Source organism: Myotis daubentonii, chromosome 10, assembly GCF_963259705.1.
Source record: "Myotis daubentonii chromosome 10, mMyoDau2.1, whole genome shotgun sequence".
Taxonomy (NCBI): Eukaryota; Metazoa; Chordata; class Mammalia; order Chiroptera; family Vespertilionidae; genus Myotis; species Myotis daubentonii.
In genome coordinates, this window is record NC_081849.1 from 22744315 (window position 1) to 22764140 (window position 19826).

The 19826-nt window shown below is 43.1% G+C and overlaps 1 protein-coding gene across 4 annotated transcripts in view; it reads right to left on the reverse strand.

Moving 5' to 3' along the window:
- Nucleotides 1-7291: 7291 nt before the first annotated feature.
- TNPO3 (transportin 3) overlaps nt 7292-19826 on the reverse strand; it is a 111246-nt gene continuing 98711 nt past the window's right edge. For all 4 annotated transcript variants that reach the window (XM_059711751.1, XM_059711752.1, XM_059711753.1 and 1 more), the window contains 2 exons: nt 10671-10762; nt 7292-8443 (listed from right to left, as the gene is read on the reverse strand). In XM_059711751.1, the coding sequence (XP_059567734.1) occupies nt 10702-10762 (61 nt within the window). In that variant the 3' untranslated portion in view covers nt 7292-8443; nt 10671-10701. The remainder of the gene's footprint in view (nt 8444-10670; nt 10763-19826) is intronic.

Sequence of the window (19826 nt, forward strand, 5' to 3'; positions counted from 1 at the left end):
ATATATTTCTAAAAGACAAGGATGTTCTAAAAAAGCCAAAATATAACTGACAAAATTAATTTCTTATCAACTGTTATTTAAAATGTAAGATTTTATTCCCTTGCAATTTGTGGAAGAAGCTGCAGTGTTTGTTCTGCATTTTGCTTTTGCCTAGATGCTGCTGACTGCATCTCTGTTGCGTTGCTAACATAGTTTGTCTCCTGTACTGGTATTTCCTGTAAATTGGTACTTTGGCCTACATTCTGGATTCTAGAGGCTCAACTAGATGTAGATTTTTGTTTTGACTTTCTATTAGTGGGTATTTGAGTTGTTTCCATCTTTAGTTATTATACATCATGCTACAGTTAATAGGCTTGTATTTACTTACATCTTTTCATATTTTTGCCAGTGTATCTTTCAGATGGAGCCCCAGAAATGGAATTTCTGGGCCAAAGCATAAGTGGATATAATTTTTCCAGATATTGGCAAAATCCTGATCAATCTATCAGTGTACCTATTTTCCCAGGCTCACCAACAGACTATATTGCCTTTTTGCCAACCTGACAAGTGAGAAATAGTATCTCAGTGCCACTTCTTGTTATGAGCAAGGCTGAGGTGAGCATCTATATATGGTTACATGGCCTGTGCAGACTTTTCTCTCTTTTTTAAAATTTCTGTTGTTGAGAGTATTACAGATGTCCCCCTTTTTTCCTCCCATTGCCCCCTTCCACCTGATTCCTGACCCACCTTGGGCCTTCACCACCCTATTGTCTGTGTCCATAGGTAATGCATATATGCATACAAGATCTTCAGTTATTCTCTTCCTACCCCCCAACCTCCTTCCCTCTGAGATTCATCAGTCTGTTTCATGTTTCCATGCTTCTGATCCTATGTTATTTACTAGTTTATTTTGATCATTACATTTCTTGTTTATTTTTATTTTCAATTGTTGACAGATATGTATTTATTGCCATTTTATTATTCATATTTTTTATAATTTCTTCTTCCCTTTTTATTTTTATTTTTCCTTCTTACCTTCTTAAAGAATATCCTTCAACATTTCATGTAATACTGATTTGGTGGTGATGAACTCCTTTAGCTTTTCCTTATCTGTGAAGCTCTTTATCTGACCTTCCGTTCTGAATGATAGCTTTGCTGGGTAGAGTAATCTTGGTTGTAGGTTCTTGGTATTCATCACTTTGAATATTTCTTGCCACTCCCTTCTGGCCTGCAAAGTTTCTGTTGAGAAATCAGCTGACAGTCATCTGGGTGCTGCCTTGTAGGTAACTAACTGCTTTTCTCTTACTGCTTTTAAGATTCTTTGTCTTTAATGTTTTGCATTTCAATTATGATGTGTCTTGGTGTGGGTCTCTTTGGGTTCCTCTTGTTTGGGACTCTGGGCTTCCTGGACTTGTAAGTCTATTTCTTCCACCAGGTAGGGGACGTTTTTTGTCATTATTCCTTCAAATAGGTTTTCAATATCTTGCTCGTTCTCTCTTCTCCTTCTGGCACCCCCATAATGTGAATGTTGGTACATTTGAAGTTGTCCCAAAGGCTCCTTATACTATCTTCATATTTTTGGATTCCTTTTTCTTTTTGCTCTTCTGATTGGGTGTTTTTACTTCCTCATATTCCAAATCATTGACTTGATTCTCAGAATACACTACTCTACTGTTGAATCCCTGTAAATTATTCTTTATTTCAGTTAGTGTATGTTTAATTTCTAACTGGTCCTTTTTCATGTCTTTGATAGTCTCACTAAGATCCTTGAAAATCTCACTGATCCTTGAGTAACCTTAAAACCATTGTTTTGAACTCTGTGTCATAGTAGTTTGCTTGCTTCCATTTCTTTCATTTGAAATGTTTCTTTGTTTCTGCATTTTGGCTGCTTCCCTGTGTTTGTTTCTATGTATTAGATAGAGCTGTTATGTCTCCTGGAATTGGTAGCATGGCCTTGTGTATTAGGGGTCCTGTAGGGCCCAGTGACTCAGTCTCCCCAGTCACCTGAGCTGGGCACTCTAGGTATGCCCTGTGTGGGCTGTGTGTACAGTCTTATAGTTGAGCCTTGATTGCTGTTGGCACTACTGGGAGGAACTGAACTCCAGGCCAGTTGGCTGTGAGGACCAGCTGTGTCTACAATGGAAGAGCTGCTGTGCAGGAGACACCCCTATGGAGCAGGACTTGCTTCAGTGGGGTTTTGGTGCTCACTGAGTCTGCTCCTTGAGTATATCGCTTGTAGATACTTAGAGTTGTAATCTGGTATAATCAGTTGTAACCTGAAGCTGTCCACTGGGTGCACTGGCTCTGGGGCCTCTCAAGAGATGCAAAGTCAGTCACTGCCTGGGGCCACCAGAGATATGCAGATGACTACTTATATTGGGCTAGGAAGTGCCCTGGCCAGGCCCAGCTGTGAAGCAAGGCAGACTGGTGCTAGTGCTGGGTCTTGGGCCTTTTGTTGATAGGTTTGGGGCATGCTGACTCCAGCTGCTGTTTGTTTAAGAGATTTTAACAGTCTGAAGCCTCAGCCAGGACAGGCCATTCATATGGAAAAACAGCTACAAACAGCTTGGGTGGGGCTGCAAATTGGATGGGGCAGGGTCTCAGGGAATCACTAGGGTGGAGTAAACAGTGTGGGCCATGCTGATGGAAACTCAGATATGGCTGTCAGTCAGCTCTGCAATGGGGGAGGTCCCAGCACATGAACAATGACCTCTGTGAGCACCCCTATCTGGGAGAAAGCTGCCCCCAAGTTCCTGCCCTGATGCCAGTCAGTCCCCAATGAACACATTCCTCCCCATATATCCCTGGATTCCCTCAAAGCCACCACCTGGCACTGGAGCTCAGAGGAGGCAAGACTGTCTAAGTGCGTGCAGGGGCCCTTTAAGAGGAACACCTGGGACTCCAGCAGCCTCTGTGTCACTCAGCCACAATCCCCACTGTTTTTTAAAAATATATTTTTATTAATTTCAGAGAGGAAGGGAGAGGGAGAGATAGAAACATCAATGATGAGAATCATTGATTGGCTGCCTCCTGCACACCCCCTACTGGGAATGGAGCCCACAACCTGGGCATGTGCCCTTGCCTGGAATTGAACCCAGGACCCTTCAGTCGGCAGGCCGACACTCTATCCACTGAGTCAAACCAGCCAGGGCATCCCCTACTGGTTTTTACAGTCCAAAGTTATGGGGACTTCTCTTCCCGGCTCTGAAACCCTAGGCTGGGGGACTGGTGTGCAGCTGGGACTCCCTACTTCTCATGGCCCCTTTTCCATACTGCACATATGTACAGAGGTTTCAAAATCGTTAAACTCAAGGCTCTTTAAGAAACTTTACCAACTAGAGAACAGTGCTTACATACAGTTCCTTTTTTGTCTCTAGTCTTATTTTTTCAGCCACCTTTCTCCTCACTGGCCTGTGCAGCTCTAGTTCCCCTTTAGATTGAAATTAGTTGTCAACACTTTAAAATTAGATGTTACATATCTGATTTCCAGCTTCTCTCAGAAAATCGGCAAACTTAGAAACACTATCTCACATTCCCTAGCAGCAAGAATCAGCTGGAACTTTAGATGGGAATGTCCCACAGTTCAGTGATCCTTTCTGAGCCTGCTTCACTTTTCACTGCCTTGTCCCAAAGGCCTTGGAGTTTGCAGCCCCTAATAAATGGTGGAGCAGGGAGACTGAACAGATGAATTATGGAAGCTTAGAAGATCTGCACTAGGCGACCACTGGTGGACTTCAATACTGCAGGCAACTCGTGGTTGCTGAAAATCTCCCCTGGGGGTCTACTTACGTTTTGACTTCTTAAAAAATAAAAGCAAAACCAGAAACAGCACACGTGGCTATCATTTTACATAGATCTGTGCTGTAGTAGCCAGTTGTGCATGAACACTACCCAAAAGAAGTGACAGGCATTACCCATTCTAGAGGTTAAAGGCAGGACGATACTGTTGGATTTCACTGCTCCTAGCTACGCTAGAGTTCTGCTTGGTAGTGGCCTGACTGTGCTAGTGTTGAAGTTGGGATCCACAGCACACTGATGTTCATGACCTTGGGGATGAACACATTCCTCTAGCACCCAGTAGTTTCCCTGACAATGTTCATCCTTGTATCCAACAAAATAGTCCCTTTTAATTCAAAACTCCTGCCTCTAATACAGCTTTTCATTGACATAAAGAACTTTTCAGTATTCAGAGGAGAGGATATTGATGGACTTTCCAATCAGAGAACTGTTCTTGGAAACAACTTTCTCATTTGCTGATAATGAATCTAAAAAAATCAGGCATACCTTGTTTCATAATATTGGATTTCTAATTTCTCTGAATTTTGGCTTTCATTTTTGCAAAATGATTCAGTTAAGCCAGGGCCACACAAGGTGGACACGTATGTTCCATTTATGAGGTGTTGATGACATTCAAAAACTCAAGTTCCTTTGTCTTATTTACCCTACACTCTCAGTATTGAACTTTCTAGAACAGGTACATAAAAATTACGTTATTGCCCTGACCGGTTTGGCTCAGTGGAGAGGACATCAGCCTGCAGACTGAAGGGTCCAGGTTCAATTCTGGTCAAAGGCACATGCCCAGGTTGCGGGCTCAGTCCACAGGAAGGGGTGTGCAGCCAACCAATGATTCTCATCGATGTTTCTCTCTCTCTCTCTCACCCTTCCTCTCTGCAATCAATACAAATATATATATATACTAGGGGCCCGGTGCACGAAATTCGTGCACTGGGTGGGTGGGGGGGGAGTGTCCCTCAGCCCAGCCTGCCCCCTCTCACATACTGGGAGCCCTCAGGCGTTGACCCCCATCACCCTCCAATCGCAGGATCAGCCCCTTGCCCAGGCCTGATGCCTCGGCCAGAGGCGTTGACCCCCATCACCCTCCGATCACCTGATCGGCCCCTTGCCCAGGCCTGACGCCTCCGCCAGAGGTGTCAGGCTTGGACAAGGGACCCCCATCTCCCTCTGATCGCTTGCTCCACCCCCTGCCCAAGCCTGACGCCTCTGACCCAGGCTTCAGGCCTGGGCAAGGGGACCATCATATCCCCCCAATCCCTGGCTCTGCCCCCCACCCAGGCCTGATGCCTCGGCCAGAGTTGATCCTCATCACCCTCCGATCACCAATCACCGGATCGGCCCCTTGACCAGGCCTGAGGCCTCCGGCAGAGGTGTCAGGCCTGGGCAGGGGACCCCCAGCTCCCCGCGGTTGCAGGCTCCGCCCCTGCCCAGGCCTAACCCCTCTGGCCCTGGCGTCCAGCCCGGGCAGTGGGGACCCGCAGCGGCAGCAGCGCCACGATCTCCCGCTCTGCCCCTGCCCAGGCCTAACGCCTCTGGCCGAAGCATTAGGCCTGGGCAGGGGACCCCCAGCTCCCCGCGGTTGCAGGCTCCGCCCCTGCCCAGGCCTAACGCCTCTGGCCTAGGCGTCCGGCCTGGGCAGCAGGGACCTGCAGCTGCAGTGGCCCCGCGATCGCGGGCTCCGCTTTAGGCCCAGGCCAGGGACCCCTAGCTCCCGGGACTGCCAGCTTCAACCGTGCCCAGCTCCCATTGCTGGCTCCACCCCTACTTCCTGCTATCACTGGCCAGGGCGGAAAAGGCACCTGATTCTCCGATCATGGCTGGGGGGCAGGGCAAAGGCGACCCCAGGGCCGCCTTTGCCCTGCCCCCCAGCTCTTAGCTCCCCCCTGGGTTACCGATCACTGTCAGTGGCAGGGGGCTTCTTCCTGCTTTCCCTTTCGCCTCCCTGCATTGTGCCTACATATGCAAATTAACCGCCATCTTGTTGGCAGTTAACTGCCAATCTTAGTTGGCAGTTAATTTGCATATAGCCCTGATTAGCCAATGAAAAGGGTAGCGTCGTACGCCAATTACCATTTTTCTCTTTTATTAGTGTAGATATTTTTGAAAATTTTAAGTCATTTTCTTTGTATAATCTTGCTGGGAATAGCCCCAATGGATGTTTCACATAATCATGACTAAAATTTCTTGGTTAAGTCAATTGTGGAAATGAGGGAACAATTATATGGGGACTTTTTGACTTAAGTTCAGATGCAAGACTCTAGTTCTTCTTCCACTAGAGAATGTCATACAGGAACACAATGTCTACATTGAGTACCTGATCCCAAACAGTTCCTTTTGAAATTAAAATCTGTGTGGGCATCCTTGCCACACCAGAAAGTAATGACTGTTTGTAAGAACTACTCTGAAACAATCTGTAAGACAGTACACAGTGAGGCCTTGACCCTGTAATGAGATGAGAGCTCTGGTTTCCAAAGCTCTACCTGTGGGGATGTTCTCTGCATTAACTAGGATATGCATGCCACATGCTATTTTTCAGTGGCTGGAGAGTTGTACTGAGACTTCCATATGTTTTCTTCAGTCCCAGACACAACTTTTTGTCATAAAAGCCGAATTCCTTAAACAGAAAAGTCAACTGGCTGTTGCAAGGATCTAGGATTGGACCAGGCTTCAAAAATGTTGTTTACCCAGAAAATGAGAAGACTGGCTGGGGTATTGTGCTGATCTCCAGAATCTGATAATCTCGCTCCAAACACTGTTTCACATTCAAGTTTTCCACTCCCCTTCCAACAACGCCTCCTTTGAGGGTAAACTCCGAGGCCCACTGATGTTATGCTGGCAGTTTCACTGGTTTCAGACACTAGATGCAGCGCTGCAGTCAAGATCAGTAGCTCAGACCCCAATTTACTGTAACACACTGTATGCTCCCATTTTTAAAAAACTCAAGAAAAGGCAAACTAATCTACAATGACAGAAAGCGGACCAGTGGCTATTTGGGCATGTGGGAGAAGAGGCATGAGGAAACTTTTGGGAGTGAATAGGTTCACTATCGTTGATTGTTCCTGATTTCATGGGTGTATCCTCTGTCAAAGCTTATCAGTACACCTTCAATATGTGCAGCTTTCAGTATGTCAATTATACTTCACTACGGGCGTTCTTTTGCTTGTTTTGGTTTTTTTTTAAAGACCAAATACTCAGCAGGTTAGGAAACAACTTGGGTGGCCATTGTGGAAAGAATATACACATTTCTGATTAATATGCTGAGTGACCCATTCTCTTTTCCACTGAGGCTGTACGAAAAGATAAAATTTAGCATGACGAGTTTCAGGGTGAACTAGAAGATGCAGGATGAGTCACTCTCCTGAAATATATATGAAGGGTTTGTGGCACTAAAGCAGAGGCCTGCCCTTTAAACTTCATCCCCGACTATCAGATAACAACTAAGACAGTTTACCTAAGTGGTCCAGCTGTACCATTTCAGAACTATGAGGCAGTGAAAGGAAGTGAAAACAAACACTAATTAAATTTTAAAAATTTATTTTTCTTTTCTTTTTTTTCTGTTGCTGATTTGTTCTTGAGATGGCTACAACACCAGACAGAACAGTGCCCTCGTATGTAATGCCTGTGTGGGGCTGCAACTCCTTTAGAACATTAAGATCTGCTTTGGGCTTCCTGCTCCTACCTCATCCCCATGAAGTCAAATAAGTTCCACATTTTTAGTAAAATACAGTTTAGCCCTGTAAACACTTTTTCCATATTCCCACCCTCTTTTGTTTCCTCATGTCTATGGGAGAAACATTAATTAAAACAACAACAAAAACCCTAAAACTTAGAATATACACTTATATCTCACTCACCCCAATTTTGGCTCTTTTCTTCATGGCTGATAACCAAATGTGGATTGGAAGTGGAGTCAGCGAGTTGGGATATACATGAATTTGGCCCTGGCAGGTCCTAGTATCACTGATGTGACCATGATATAAAATAGAAAAGGCTCCTTGCTTACTCCTCCCTGTCCTAAGAACTCTATAAAGGTGGTAAGCAACAGTTGGGGAGGATGGAAAAAAATTTCTACTCACTTTCATTAAAAGAGAAGGGGAAATGAGAAAGAAGAGAGAAAAAGAGGACAAAACAATAAAAACCCTTAAGAGGTGATCGTGACTCTTGTCTTCCAATTGCAGCTATATAGTTCATTTGAATTCCCATTTTCCCCAAGTAACTGTTTTTGTTTCACAGAAAGTTTGTACCTTTACTTTTCTGTATATGCACATGCGTGGTGGCATGTGCGTGGTAGCATGTGTGTGTAGGTACGTGTATGTATGTGTGCGTGTCATATGCTACCAGGAGGATGTTTCAGTTCTGGTTTCAGTTTAGTTTTCCTTTTTTATTCCTTAAAAATTAATTTTCCTTTTAGAAACAAGTTCACCAGGAAACCAGCTTCCCTCCCACCACGCCGGACAGGCTGCAGCCATCTTTTTAGAAACGGTGCTGATTTTCCCTCACATCCCCAAACAGGAACTCCTCAGGATGGCCTCAGAGGGCTGGAGTCTCTCCCTGTCTGGTGGGACGCCCTGGTGGCGGTAAAGGCCCCTCTGCCACAATGGAGGTTTCTGATTGTGGGACACAGTCTGGTTTTTATTTTCTTCTTGTCTTCTAATTAAAAAAGACATTCCTATAAAAGAGAGAAGATAGTCAATATTTGTGGTCCAGGAGATAGTGAGCATTTTATAAAGTCAAGCAGAAGTTTCTAAACTTGCTCAGGTACCTCATTCTGGCCTGTCATAAGAACTCAGTAAAAAAAAGAAGGAAGTTGAAGGGGAGGGGCAGGTTGCGGGGGTAAGAGTCGGGAGAGAGGGTAAAGGTGAGCCAGTAGGTCCAGGATGCCAACTCAAAACCAACCAGAAATCTCTTCTTCAGTCTATTCAATATTAGGGTTTCATGTAAGATGGACTGATTGATTTTACTAATTTCAGAGAGAGGAAGGGAGAGGGAGAGAGGGATAGAAACATCAATGACGAGAGAGAATCACTGATTGGCTGCCTCCTGCACAACCCCTACTGAGGATCGAGCCTGCAACCCAGGCATGTACCCTGACTGGGAATCGAATTTTGACCTCCTGGTTCATGGGTTGATGCCGGGCTAAGATTTTATTTTAAAAGAAGGCTTTGCCTGCTAAAATAAGTTTAAAAAACAATGATTTGGCCTCCCTAGAAAGGATACTACTGTAAAATATTAAATAGAGTGGTTAAAAGAGCGGACTCTGGCACCCAAATATCTCTATTTGAATTGTGGCCCTATCAATTACTGACCTGACATCTTGCAACTTCAATTTCCTCATTTGTAAAATGGGAATAACAACAGTAACTAACCCAGGGAACTTATGAGAATTATCTTAGTTAATACATATAGCCCTAGCCAGTTTGGCTCAGTGGATAGAGCGTGGGCTCTTAGATTGAAGGGTTCCGGGTTTGATTCTGGTCAAGGACACATACCTTGGTTGCAGACTTGATCCCTAGGTCCTGGTTGACGTGCATATGGGAAGCAACCAATCGATGTGCTTCTCTCACATCGATGTTTCTCTCTCTCTGTCTCCCCCCACCCCCCTTCTACTCTTTCTAAGAATTCAATGGAAAAGTATCTTGGGTGAGGATTAACAACAACAACAAAACAGTACAAAAAACACTACATATAAAGCACTTAGAATAGTACCTGATACATAGTAAGGGCTCCATGAATGTTAGCTATGAACATTCACAGCTGTATAAGCAATGCGTATCAATGTTAGCTTTTATAGATACAGCAAAACCTAAGAATCGCAAGTGATATCACTACTCCTTAAAGAACCAAAGCATAGAAATGATTTCTGGTGTGGTGAGGCATTGTAGAATGGCACCTTCACCCACTAATGCATTTAATCACAAACCCCCAGCGAGTGCTGTACAGGCATGGAGGACTGACTCCTGGAAGAATAAATTCTGCTTAAGACGTCAAAGCATGGGTTTAGAGGAGAGTTGCCTTTCTTCTCTCAGTCAAGAAACTGGCACCTAGATCCCACCACTCGGTCGTTTCTTTCCTCAGCTCAGCTTCTTGATTTGATTCAGGAAGCACAAAAGAGAAAACTGATGATCAGGAGGAAGACAGAGATGGTAGATCTCCTGACTCAATCAAAACCTGGCATTTCAGTATTCAAATTGCAAAAGTGATAATAACAAGTAACTTTGCTCATTAAATCTGAAAGGTCAGGTTTAGGAGTAATATCATTTATTATGGTAAAGTTTAGGTCAGCAGTGCTTTCATCAAAGTAGCCAGGTTAAAAAATACTTATTTGTTTGTTGGCTATACACATTTGCAATCCTAGAAGTGTCTGTGAGGAGAAGAGGGGAAGAACATTTTTTTGAGATATTCTACAACAGTCACTTTCTTATGGGGGTGAAATGGCATCCAAAGTAACTGACAATTATCTGTTACCTTGGCCCAAGGAAATCAGGAGCCTGCATTTCCCCGCTGCCCAGAAGTGTTGAATTGTTAGGTCTTCCCTGACTCTAGCTAGTATTAGTCCAAAGATGGGCAATAAAACCTATGTCCAGCCCTGGCCGGGGTGGCTCAGTTGGTTGGAGAGCCATCCCGTACACCAAAGGGTCGCAGATTTGATTTCTGGTCAGGGCACACACCCAGGTTGCGGGTTCAATCTCCAGTCAGGATGTGTGCAGGAGGCAGCTGATCTATGTTTTTGTTCTCGCATCGATGTCTGTCTGTCTCTCCCTTTCTCTCTCTCTCAAATCCATAAAAACATATCCTCAGGAGAGGATTCAAACAAACAAACAAAGAAAAGACAAACCTATGTCCACCCCAAGCACTCCTGACAGCCAGAGAAAACCTGGGAACTATATACTACTCACCTGGGAGACAGGCACAGTGCAGGAGTGTAAGCTATCGAAACAACCTGGTGAAGTCTCGCAAGGCCCAGCAAACTTGTTTACATTCCTCAGCACTAGAAAAGAAAAGGCAGGTTAGTCCCTAACTGATGACAAAGATATAATACTCTGAAAAACTGCAACACCGACTCTGCTTTCAATCTTTCTGTAACTCAAGGGTAGATATTAACTACTGCATATGAGAATAATTATAAACCGTGTGGTCCTTAAAGAATGGGCTTTGGAGAAAAAGTGCCAAAATTTGAATCTTGGCTCTAATGTGTCCTTGGGCAAATTACCAATCTGCCTCAGTTTCTTCATCTATTATCTGCCTCATAATGTCTTGAGAATTAAATCAGTTCATAATTATAAAGTGCTTAGACAGCGGTTCTCAACCTGTGGGTCGCGACCCCTTTGGGGGTCAAATGACCCTTTCACAGGGGTCGCCTAAGACCACCAGAAAACACATATATAATTACATATTGTTTTTGTGATTAATCGCTATGCTTTAATTATGTTCAATTTGTAACAATGAAATTGGGGGTCACCACAACATGAGGAACTGTATTAAAGGGTCGCCGCATGAGGAAGGTTGAGAACCACTAGCTTAGGATAATAGAGCAATGAACAAAATAGTGTTCAACAACTGTAGGCTGCCTACAACAACACTTGGGTAAAGCCCTTCACATAAAATAAAAACAAAAAAACCCCCAAAGTAAATAAAAAAGCAAGCGTATTCATGTAAGGCCAATTATTTTAATTCTACGAGCTGAGCTAACTCAAATACCCTGGTTTCCTCATTCTCTTCCAAAGGCAGATTTTGTTTACAAAGCCCAGTCCAGCAACTAAGAGTCTATCAGTCATCGATTTTCTAGTTGAACAGGCTGCTCAGGGTTTTCCTCCTGTGGGAGGAGGAAGCAGGTCCTTAGACAAGCACTGAGATGCTGAGGTGGTATGAATAGCCCAATATCATCTGATCCTGTATTTTCTTTCTTTTTTGTTAATCCTCACCGAGGGTATTTTTTCCATTGATTTTTTTTTTTTTTTTTTAAAGAGAGTAGAAGGGAGGGGGAGAGACCGAGAGAAACATCGATCATCGATATGAGAGAGACACTACAATCGGTTGCCCCCTTCAGGCCCCCCCCCCTGCCCCCGACGCCCGACAAGGGCCAGGGATGGAACCTGCAAATAAAGTACGTGCCCTTGACTGTAATCAAACCCCGAACCCTTCAGTCTGGGGACTGACACTCCATCCACTGAGCCAAGTTGAATTTTCAAAAGGCCTTCTTTGTCCAAACAGTGGGAAAGGAAGTGCTTCCTAATATGCTACCCTTCTGTGGCCCTCTTCTTGGTTTGGAAAAACTTAGAGAAGAGCATTATGCTAAGTGAAATAAGCTAGTCAATGAAGGAAAAATACCACATGATGTCACTCATTTCTGGATAATAAAGACCATTATAAACTTATGAATAAAAATAGATACAGAGACAGAGCTGCCTCGAACAGACTGTCAAACTACAGCAGGAAGGCCAGGGAGGGTGGGAGGGCAGGAGGGGGGTGGGTAAGAGATCAACCAAAGGACTTGTATGCATGCATATAAGCATAACCAATGGACAAAAGACACTGGGGGGTAGGGGAGGCCAGGGGATTGTCAAGGGCGGGGGGAAAAAAAGGAGACATATGTAATACTCTTTGTAATACTTTAAGCAATAAAAAAAAAAAAAAAAAAAGATTCGATGTGAGAAGAAAGCTCCTTCTCCTTGTAATGGTCAAAGACCAGGGAGGAAACCGCTAAGTGACCCAAAGGGAAAGGAGAAATGAGAGCCATCCCCTCAAGTGCCCACATCTGGATTTCTTCACCTTTTTTAAGGTCTGAAACATCATTAAGAACCTTGATTTAGACTATAGGACTTGATTCAACAGAATATACTAGAAATTTTTAGTCTCTCTCCACCCTAAAAATGTAATGAAAATGAGGACAGTCTTCTGGTTTTATCAGAATTTTGCCATTTGCTCTTCGTGAATTTAACATGCTTCAATAAGGGCATGGGCATAACATTTCTCAGTCTATTTCCAAATCAATATTGACTTTTAAGGGAGCAGCCAGGGTGAATGAGTGCCCATATCACGCGTGTTCCCAATGTCATGAAGGAGCAAGACACATAACCAAGAGAAGTCACTGTGTGGAGTGCTGTAAGGGACTAAGACAACAGGAAATAGTTAAACTTGCTGGAGACTCAAGAATCTTTTATCCTGATGCCTTACATGTTTTAAATTCTATCCTTCTTTAACCAGAGATCTTGGCTTAATCTGGAAGAAAAATGATAACGCCATCCTTAGCCTCTTTAGTGATGCATAAGAAGAAGTAACAAAATACAAATCCAGGAGAACTATGGTGAGACAGGGTGAAATGAGGGACAGGCCACAGTGTCTCAACTCAGCTCAGTTTCTGCTCCCAATCTTGTCAGCAACTGCTCTGGCCTAAGGGCTTCAGCCAAATGTTTAACTTAAGTGTCCTTGGTGTTTAAACCAAAAAAAAAAAAAAAAAAAAAAAGGATTTTTAAAAACTTCCTAAAAGCTAGAACTATTTTGTTGTTGTTGTTGTTTTGTTTTTGCCTTAGTCCTTCCTCCCTCCCTCCCTCCCTCCCTCCCTCCCTCCCTCCCTCCCTTCCTTCCTTCCATTTAAAGCTGCCACTATTTTTCTAGGTTCTATTTTCCGGCATCTAGTCCCACAATCCCAATTTGTCCACCATACTTTGATAAGTACCATCTGAAAAACAGGCTTGGACTTGCTGAAATGACACTAAACCAGTTCACCTTCCTAGCTAGGATGGCAAACAAAGCAGCATGTTGAGGCAGGAGTTATAGGACCTTAAAACCAAAAGGGAGACTGAGTCATGCATGGAACACAAGGTTCAAGGGCAACATGCATACTAAAGACAGAATTAGTAAGAGGAGGTGAGCAATCTCAAACCCTTTCTCTTGCACCTCAACATTACCTCTTATGTTCATTTCTCACCATTATGTCACAGCCTACTATACAAGGAGCTGCAAAACTTGTTTAGCAATGAGAGATCAAGTAGGCCAGGTTGGTAGTGGACCTTTTTTTCCATATCACAGGGCAAAGATCACAGATCTTTTTGATTACAGCATTGCATTATTTGGATCCCTTTTCCTTGCCCCAAGATCTTAATTAAAGTAGGGAATGTCCATAACTTTACTTCAGACTTACTCTATTGTTCTACCTGTTATATGTTAGCCCAGATGAAGGAATATGGACTTGGTGGAGACTTATTCCAGAATGTGTGGGTGACTGTCTTAGAGCTAGCAGGAAACATGCTTCAGCTAGTTTTGTAAATACATAATGACAATCTGGTAGATAATTTTCCATGGAGAAAGTTAACATTCACTAATCACCTACTATGTGCCAGATCTCATGATTTCCACTTGGTATCCCATAATAACCCTACTTTTGTTTTATTTTGTTAAAATATATTTTTATTAAAAAAATATATATTTTTATTGATTTCAGAGAGGAAGGGAGAGGAAGAGAGAGAGAGAAATATCAATGATGAGAGTGAATCATTTTTATTTTATTTTATTTTATTGTTGTATTGCTTAAAGTATTACAAAGAGTATTATATATATATCTCCTTTTTTTCCCCTCCCCTAGCCTCCCATGCCCCCCCCCCCCCCCCCCCAGTGTCTTGTGTCCATTGGTTATGCTCGTATGCATGCACACAAGTCCTTCGGTTCATCTCTTATACCCCCCCCCCTCCACCCACCCAAGAGTGAATCATTGATCAGCTGGCTACCTCCTGCAGTATACCCCCTACTAGGGATCAAGCCCACAACTCTGGCTTGTGCCCTTGACCAGAATCAAACCCAGGACCCTTCAGTCTACAGGCTGATGCTCTATCCACCGAGCCAAACTGGCTAGGGCTACTAACCCTATTTCAAAAGATAAATATGCTGAAGTTCAAAGTAACAGCCAGTAAGTGGCAAGATTCAAACCAACATCTGTGACTCTAAGCCCCAGGTTCCCAGTTGCTCTAACTGGAGTCAATATCATCCTGCCCTTCTACTGACCAACTAGTTACTAGAAGGAACAGAGTAAAACCAAAGTAGAGAAAAGCAACTAATTATACTTTTACCCCTGAGACAGCTTGTAGGTAGAATACTACTTCTACTGGGAGGATTCATAGTAAAAATAAATAATCCTATAAGGTCATCCCAGTCAATACTAGTATATGCCTCCTTAGTAGAGGGGAAGTCCCCTTTTCTGGCAAATGTGTCACGAAAGCAGGCAGTCACATGCTACTTTCCAGTCATGCATGCCACTTGATTTCTGGCCAAAAGTCAGTTACTTCTGGGGCATGAAGTTAAGCCACAGGTAAACTAAAAATAGCACTCAAGGTTTGGGATTTTAACTTTAACAAAATTATTGGAGATACTCTGGGAGATGAGAAAGTAAACCATTTTGAAAAATGACACTAAGACTTCCGATCAAGCCCGGCCAGAGAGGTTCACTGACCTATGAACCAGGAGGTCACGGTTTGATTCCCTGTCAGAGCACATGCCCAGGTTGCAGGCTCCATCCCCTGTAGGGGGCATGCAGGAGGCAGCTGATCAATGATTCTCTCTCATCATTGATGTTTCTACCCCCCGCCCCCCCAAAACAAACAAACAAACAAACAAACAAACAAACAAACAAACAAAATAATTAAAAAACAAGACTTCAGGTCAAGAAAGCAGTGTAGGTAAATGTGGTACTCGAGCTCTAACCGGTTTGGCTCAGTGGATAGAGCGTCGGCCTGCAGACTGAAAGGTCCCAGGTTTGATTCCGGTCAAGGGCATGTACCTTGGTTGTGGGCACATCCCCAGTAGGAGGTGTGCAGGGGGCAGCTGATCGATGTTTCTCTCCCATCAATGTTTCTAACTCTCTATTCCTCTCCCTTCCACTCTGTAAAACTCAATAAAATATTTTTAAAAAATGTGGTACTCGAATCCTCCCATATCCACATCAAAATTACAACTCAACTACAGATAAACTATCATTCTGAACTGCCTGAAATCCAGCCGAATGGAAGTCCTGTAACTAGGGATTTAAAGAAGCCACATTGGGACTAGTAGGAGGGTTGAAAACTCAAAACCTATGTATGGTGGTTTAAAACTGGGAGGGATTTTTCGGCTGTATAGGTCCTCCCTGAGGAGCGAGGAGTCCTACCCTCACACCAGGCCTCCCAGCCCAGGGTTCCAGAACTAGAAAGAGAAGTCCCATTAACTTCTGGCTATAAAAACCAGTAGGGATTGTGGCTGAGTGACACAGAAAGCTGCTGGAGTCGGAGGCAGTTCCTCTTAAAGGGCTTATGCATGGACTTAACTCTAACTCACTCCCCCTGAGCTCCAGCACAGCTTAAAAGAATGAGGGACATACAAGGAGAAACTGAATTGTCTGGCATCGGAGCAAGAGCTGGTGGGGGGAAGGGCGGGAGAAATGGTGGTGGTGCAGCTTTCTGTCAGACAAAAGTACTGGCAGAGTTCCTTGTTCCTTTTCTGAGACCTTCCCGCACAGAGCTGGAAGGCAGGCACCACTTCTGGGTCTCCATCAACCTGGCTCACAGCGTTCACCCTGCCCTGGTAATTCCCTGAGACCTGGCACCTATCAACTTGCGGTCCCACCCAAGGTGTTTCCAGGGGCGTTTCCATATAAATGGACTCTCCCGCCCCATGTTTCAGACTTTCCTAAAATCTTTCAAATAAGCATCTGGCCTATGTGTACTTTGCATCTCTTGCTAAGTGGCTCCAGGCATGGCACTAGAGGCAACCAGCCTTGGTTTACAGCTTGGCCTTTCCTGGGCACCTCCAACCCCAGCACAAGTAGCAATCATCTGCAGACTGCTTTGCAGCTCATGCTGGCGGACCCAGACAAGCACAGGCAGTAGCTGATCTTGCACCTCCAAGGAGGCTCCAGAGCCTGTGCACCCAGTGGACAGCTTTAGACCATGATGGATTACAGTCTACCATCTCCACTAGCAACACTAGTCAAGGGGTGGACCCTACGAGCACCAAAGCCTCACTGAAGCAAGTCCTGTTCCATAGCTCTTCTCTGTTGTTGCAGCCAGTCCTCACATCTGATTGGCCTGGGGGTCGATCCCTCCCCAGTGATGCAATTAAGGCCTCAATGACAACAGGACAGTGCACATAGCCCACACAGGGGTGCACCTGGAGCATCCAGCTCAGATTACTGGGAACGCTGTGCCACTGGGCCCTAGAGGACACCTACTATATAAGGCCACTCTACCAAGTCCAGAAGACATAGCAACTCTACCTAATACATAGAAACAAACACAGGGAAACAGCCAACATGTGGACACAACAAAAAACAGGTCCCAAGTAAAAGAACAGGAGAAATTTCCAAGAACTAAATGAATGGAGGCAAGCAAACTGCTAGATATAGAGTTCAAAACAATGGTTATAAGGATGCTTGAGGAACTTACTGAGAACTTCAACAGCATGAAAAAGACATAGAAACCATAAAAAATAACCAATCAGAAATGAAGGATATATTAATTGAAATGAAGAATAATTTACAGGAATCAGCAGTAGAGTAGATGAAGCTGAGAATAAAATCAGCAATTTGGGATATAAGGAAGCAAAAAACAAACAACCAGAATAGCAAAAAGAAATCCCAAAGTATGAAGATACTGTAAGTGGTCTCTAGGACAAGGTCAAGTGTGCCAACATTTGCATCATGGGGTTGCAGGAAAGAGAAGAGAGAAAAGCAAGAAATTGGAAATCTATTTGAAAAAATGACAGAAAAGTTCCTTCACCTGGTCAAGGAAAGAGACATACAAGCCCAGGAAGAGCAGAGAATCCCAAACAAGATAAACCCAAAGAGGGCTCCCACCAAGACACATCATAATTAAAATGCAAAAGGTTAAAGATAAAGAGAGAATCTTAAAAGCAGTAAGGGAAAAGCAGTTAGTTACCTACAAGGGAGCTCCCATAAGACTGTCTGCTGATATCTCAATAAAAATTTTGCAGGCCAGAAGGGAGTGGCAAGGAATATGTAAAGTTATGAAAAGCAAGTACCTAAACCAAGATTACTCTACCCAGCAAAGCTATAATTTAGAATTGAAGGACATACAAAGAGCTGCTCAGATAAGAAAAAGCTAAAGTAGTTCATCACCATCAAACCAGTATTACCTGAAATGTTAAAGGGTCTTCTTTAATAAGAAAAAAAAAGATAAAAAATATGAAGAATAAAATGGCAATATATACATATTTATTAACTGAATCTAAAAAACAAAATAAATAAAGCAGAACAGAAAGAGACTCAGATATAGAGAACATTTTTATTTTTTTATTTTTTTTTATTTTTTTTTTATTTTTTTTTTAAAATATACTTTATTGATTTTTTACAGAGAGGAAGGGAGAGAGGTAGAGAGTCAGAAACATCGATGAGAGAGAAACATCAATCAGCTGCCGCCTGCACACCTCCTACTGGGGATGTGCCCACAACCCAGGTACATGCCCTTGACCGGAATCGAACCCGGGACCCTTCAGTCCACAGGCCGACGCTCTATCCACTGAGCCAAACCGGTTTCGGCTAGAGAACATTTTAAAAAATATACATATTTTATTGATTTTAGAGAGGAAGGGAGAGGGAGAGAGAGAGAGAGAAACATCAATGATGAGAGAGAATCATTGATTGGCTGCCTCCTGCACGCCCCCTACTGGGGATCAAGCCCACAACCCAGGCATGTGCCCTTGGCCGGAATCGAACCTGGGACCCTTCAGTCCGCAGGCTGAGGCTTTATCCATTGAGCCAAATCAGCTAGGGCTATAGAGAACATTTTGACGGTTGCCAGATAGGAGAAGAGTTTGGGGGGAGGGTGAAAAAGGCAAAGGAATTAAGAAATACAAGTTGGTTGTCACAGAATAGTCATGGAGATGTAAAGTACAGTATAGGGAATAGAGTCAATAATATTCTAAAAAACAAAAAGAAAAAATAATATTCTAATAACTATGTCTAGTGTCAGATGGGTATGAGATTTATCAGGGTGATCACCTGGTAAGTTATATAGTGTCTAACCACTGAAATGAATATAATATTGTATGTCAACTATAATTAAAAAATAAAAATGATTAGAAAATATTAAATAAGTAAAAAAAGAAAATGACATTAAGAAATCAATTCTCATATCTTAAGAAACCTGAAACACCAATCAGAAAGAATGTATGCACCCCTATGTTCATAGAAGTGCAATTTACAATAGCTAAAATCTGGAAACAGCCCAAGTGCACATCAGTAGATGAGTGGATAAAAAAGCTGTGGTACATTTACACCATGGAATACTATGGAGCAGTAAAATAGAAGGATCTCTTACTCTTTGAAACAGCATGGAAGGACCTGGAGAGTATTATGCTAAGTGAACTAAGCCAGTCAGAGAAAGAGAAGTATCACATGATCTCACTCATATGTGGACTCTAATGAACAAAATAAACTGATGAACAAAATAGATCCAGAGACATAGAAGCATAGAACAGACTGTGGAATCTCAGAGGGAAGGCAAGGGAGGGTGGGAGGGTGGGAAGAACTTGTATGCATAAATGCATAACCTATGGTCACCAATAATAGGGTGGTGAAGGCCTGGGGTGTGGGGCGAGCTAATGGGGGAAAACGGGGGACATATGTAATACGTTCAATAATAAAAAATTTTTTTTAAAAAAATCAATTCTTAGAAAAGAAGATTAGCTCTTAGCTCTTGATCCATTGCCTAAAATTCATTGTATTTTTTCTCACTTTTAAAAACTGGGTCTGGTTTCAAATATAAAAGTATAGCACATGGTCATGAAATAAATGCAAATAGTACAGAGGTTATGAAGTGCAAGTCTCCCTCCCCTTCCTGGTCCTAGTTATATATCTTTCCAGAAATAATTTTCTATGCCTAAAGTAATATATATCTTTAAAAAGTACACATTAGTTCATTTATAATAGCATCAAAAGGAATAAAATGCTTAAACTACAAAATGTTGCTGCAAGAAATTAAAGACACCAATAAATGGAAAGACATCTTGTGCTCATGGATTAGAAGACTTAATATTGTCAAGATGTCAATACTATCCAAACTCATCTA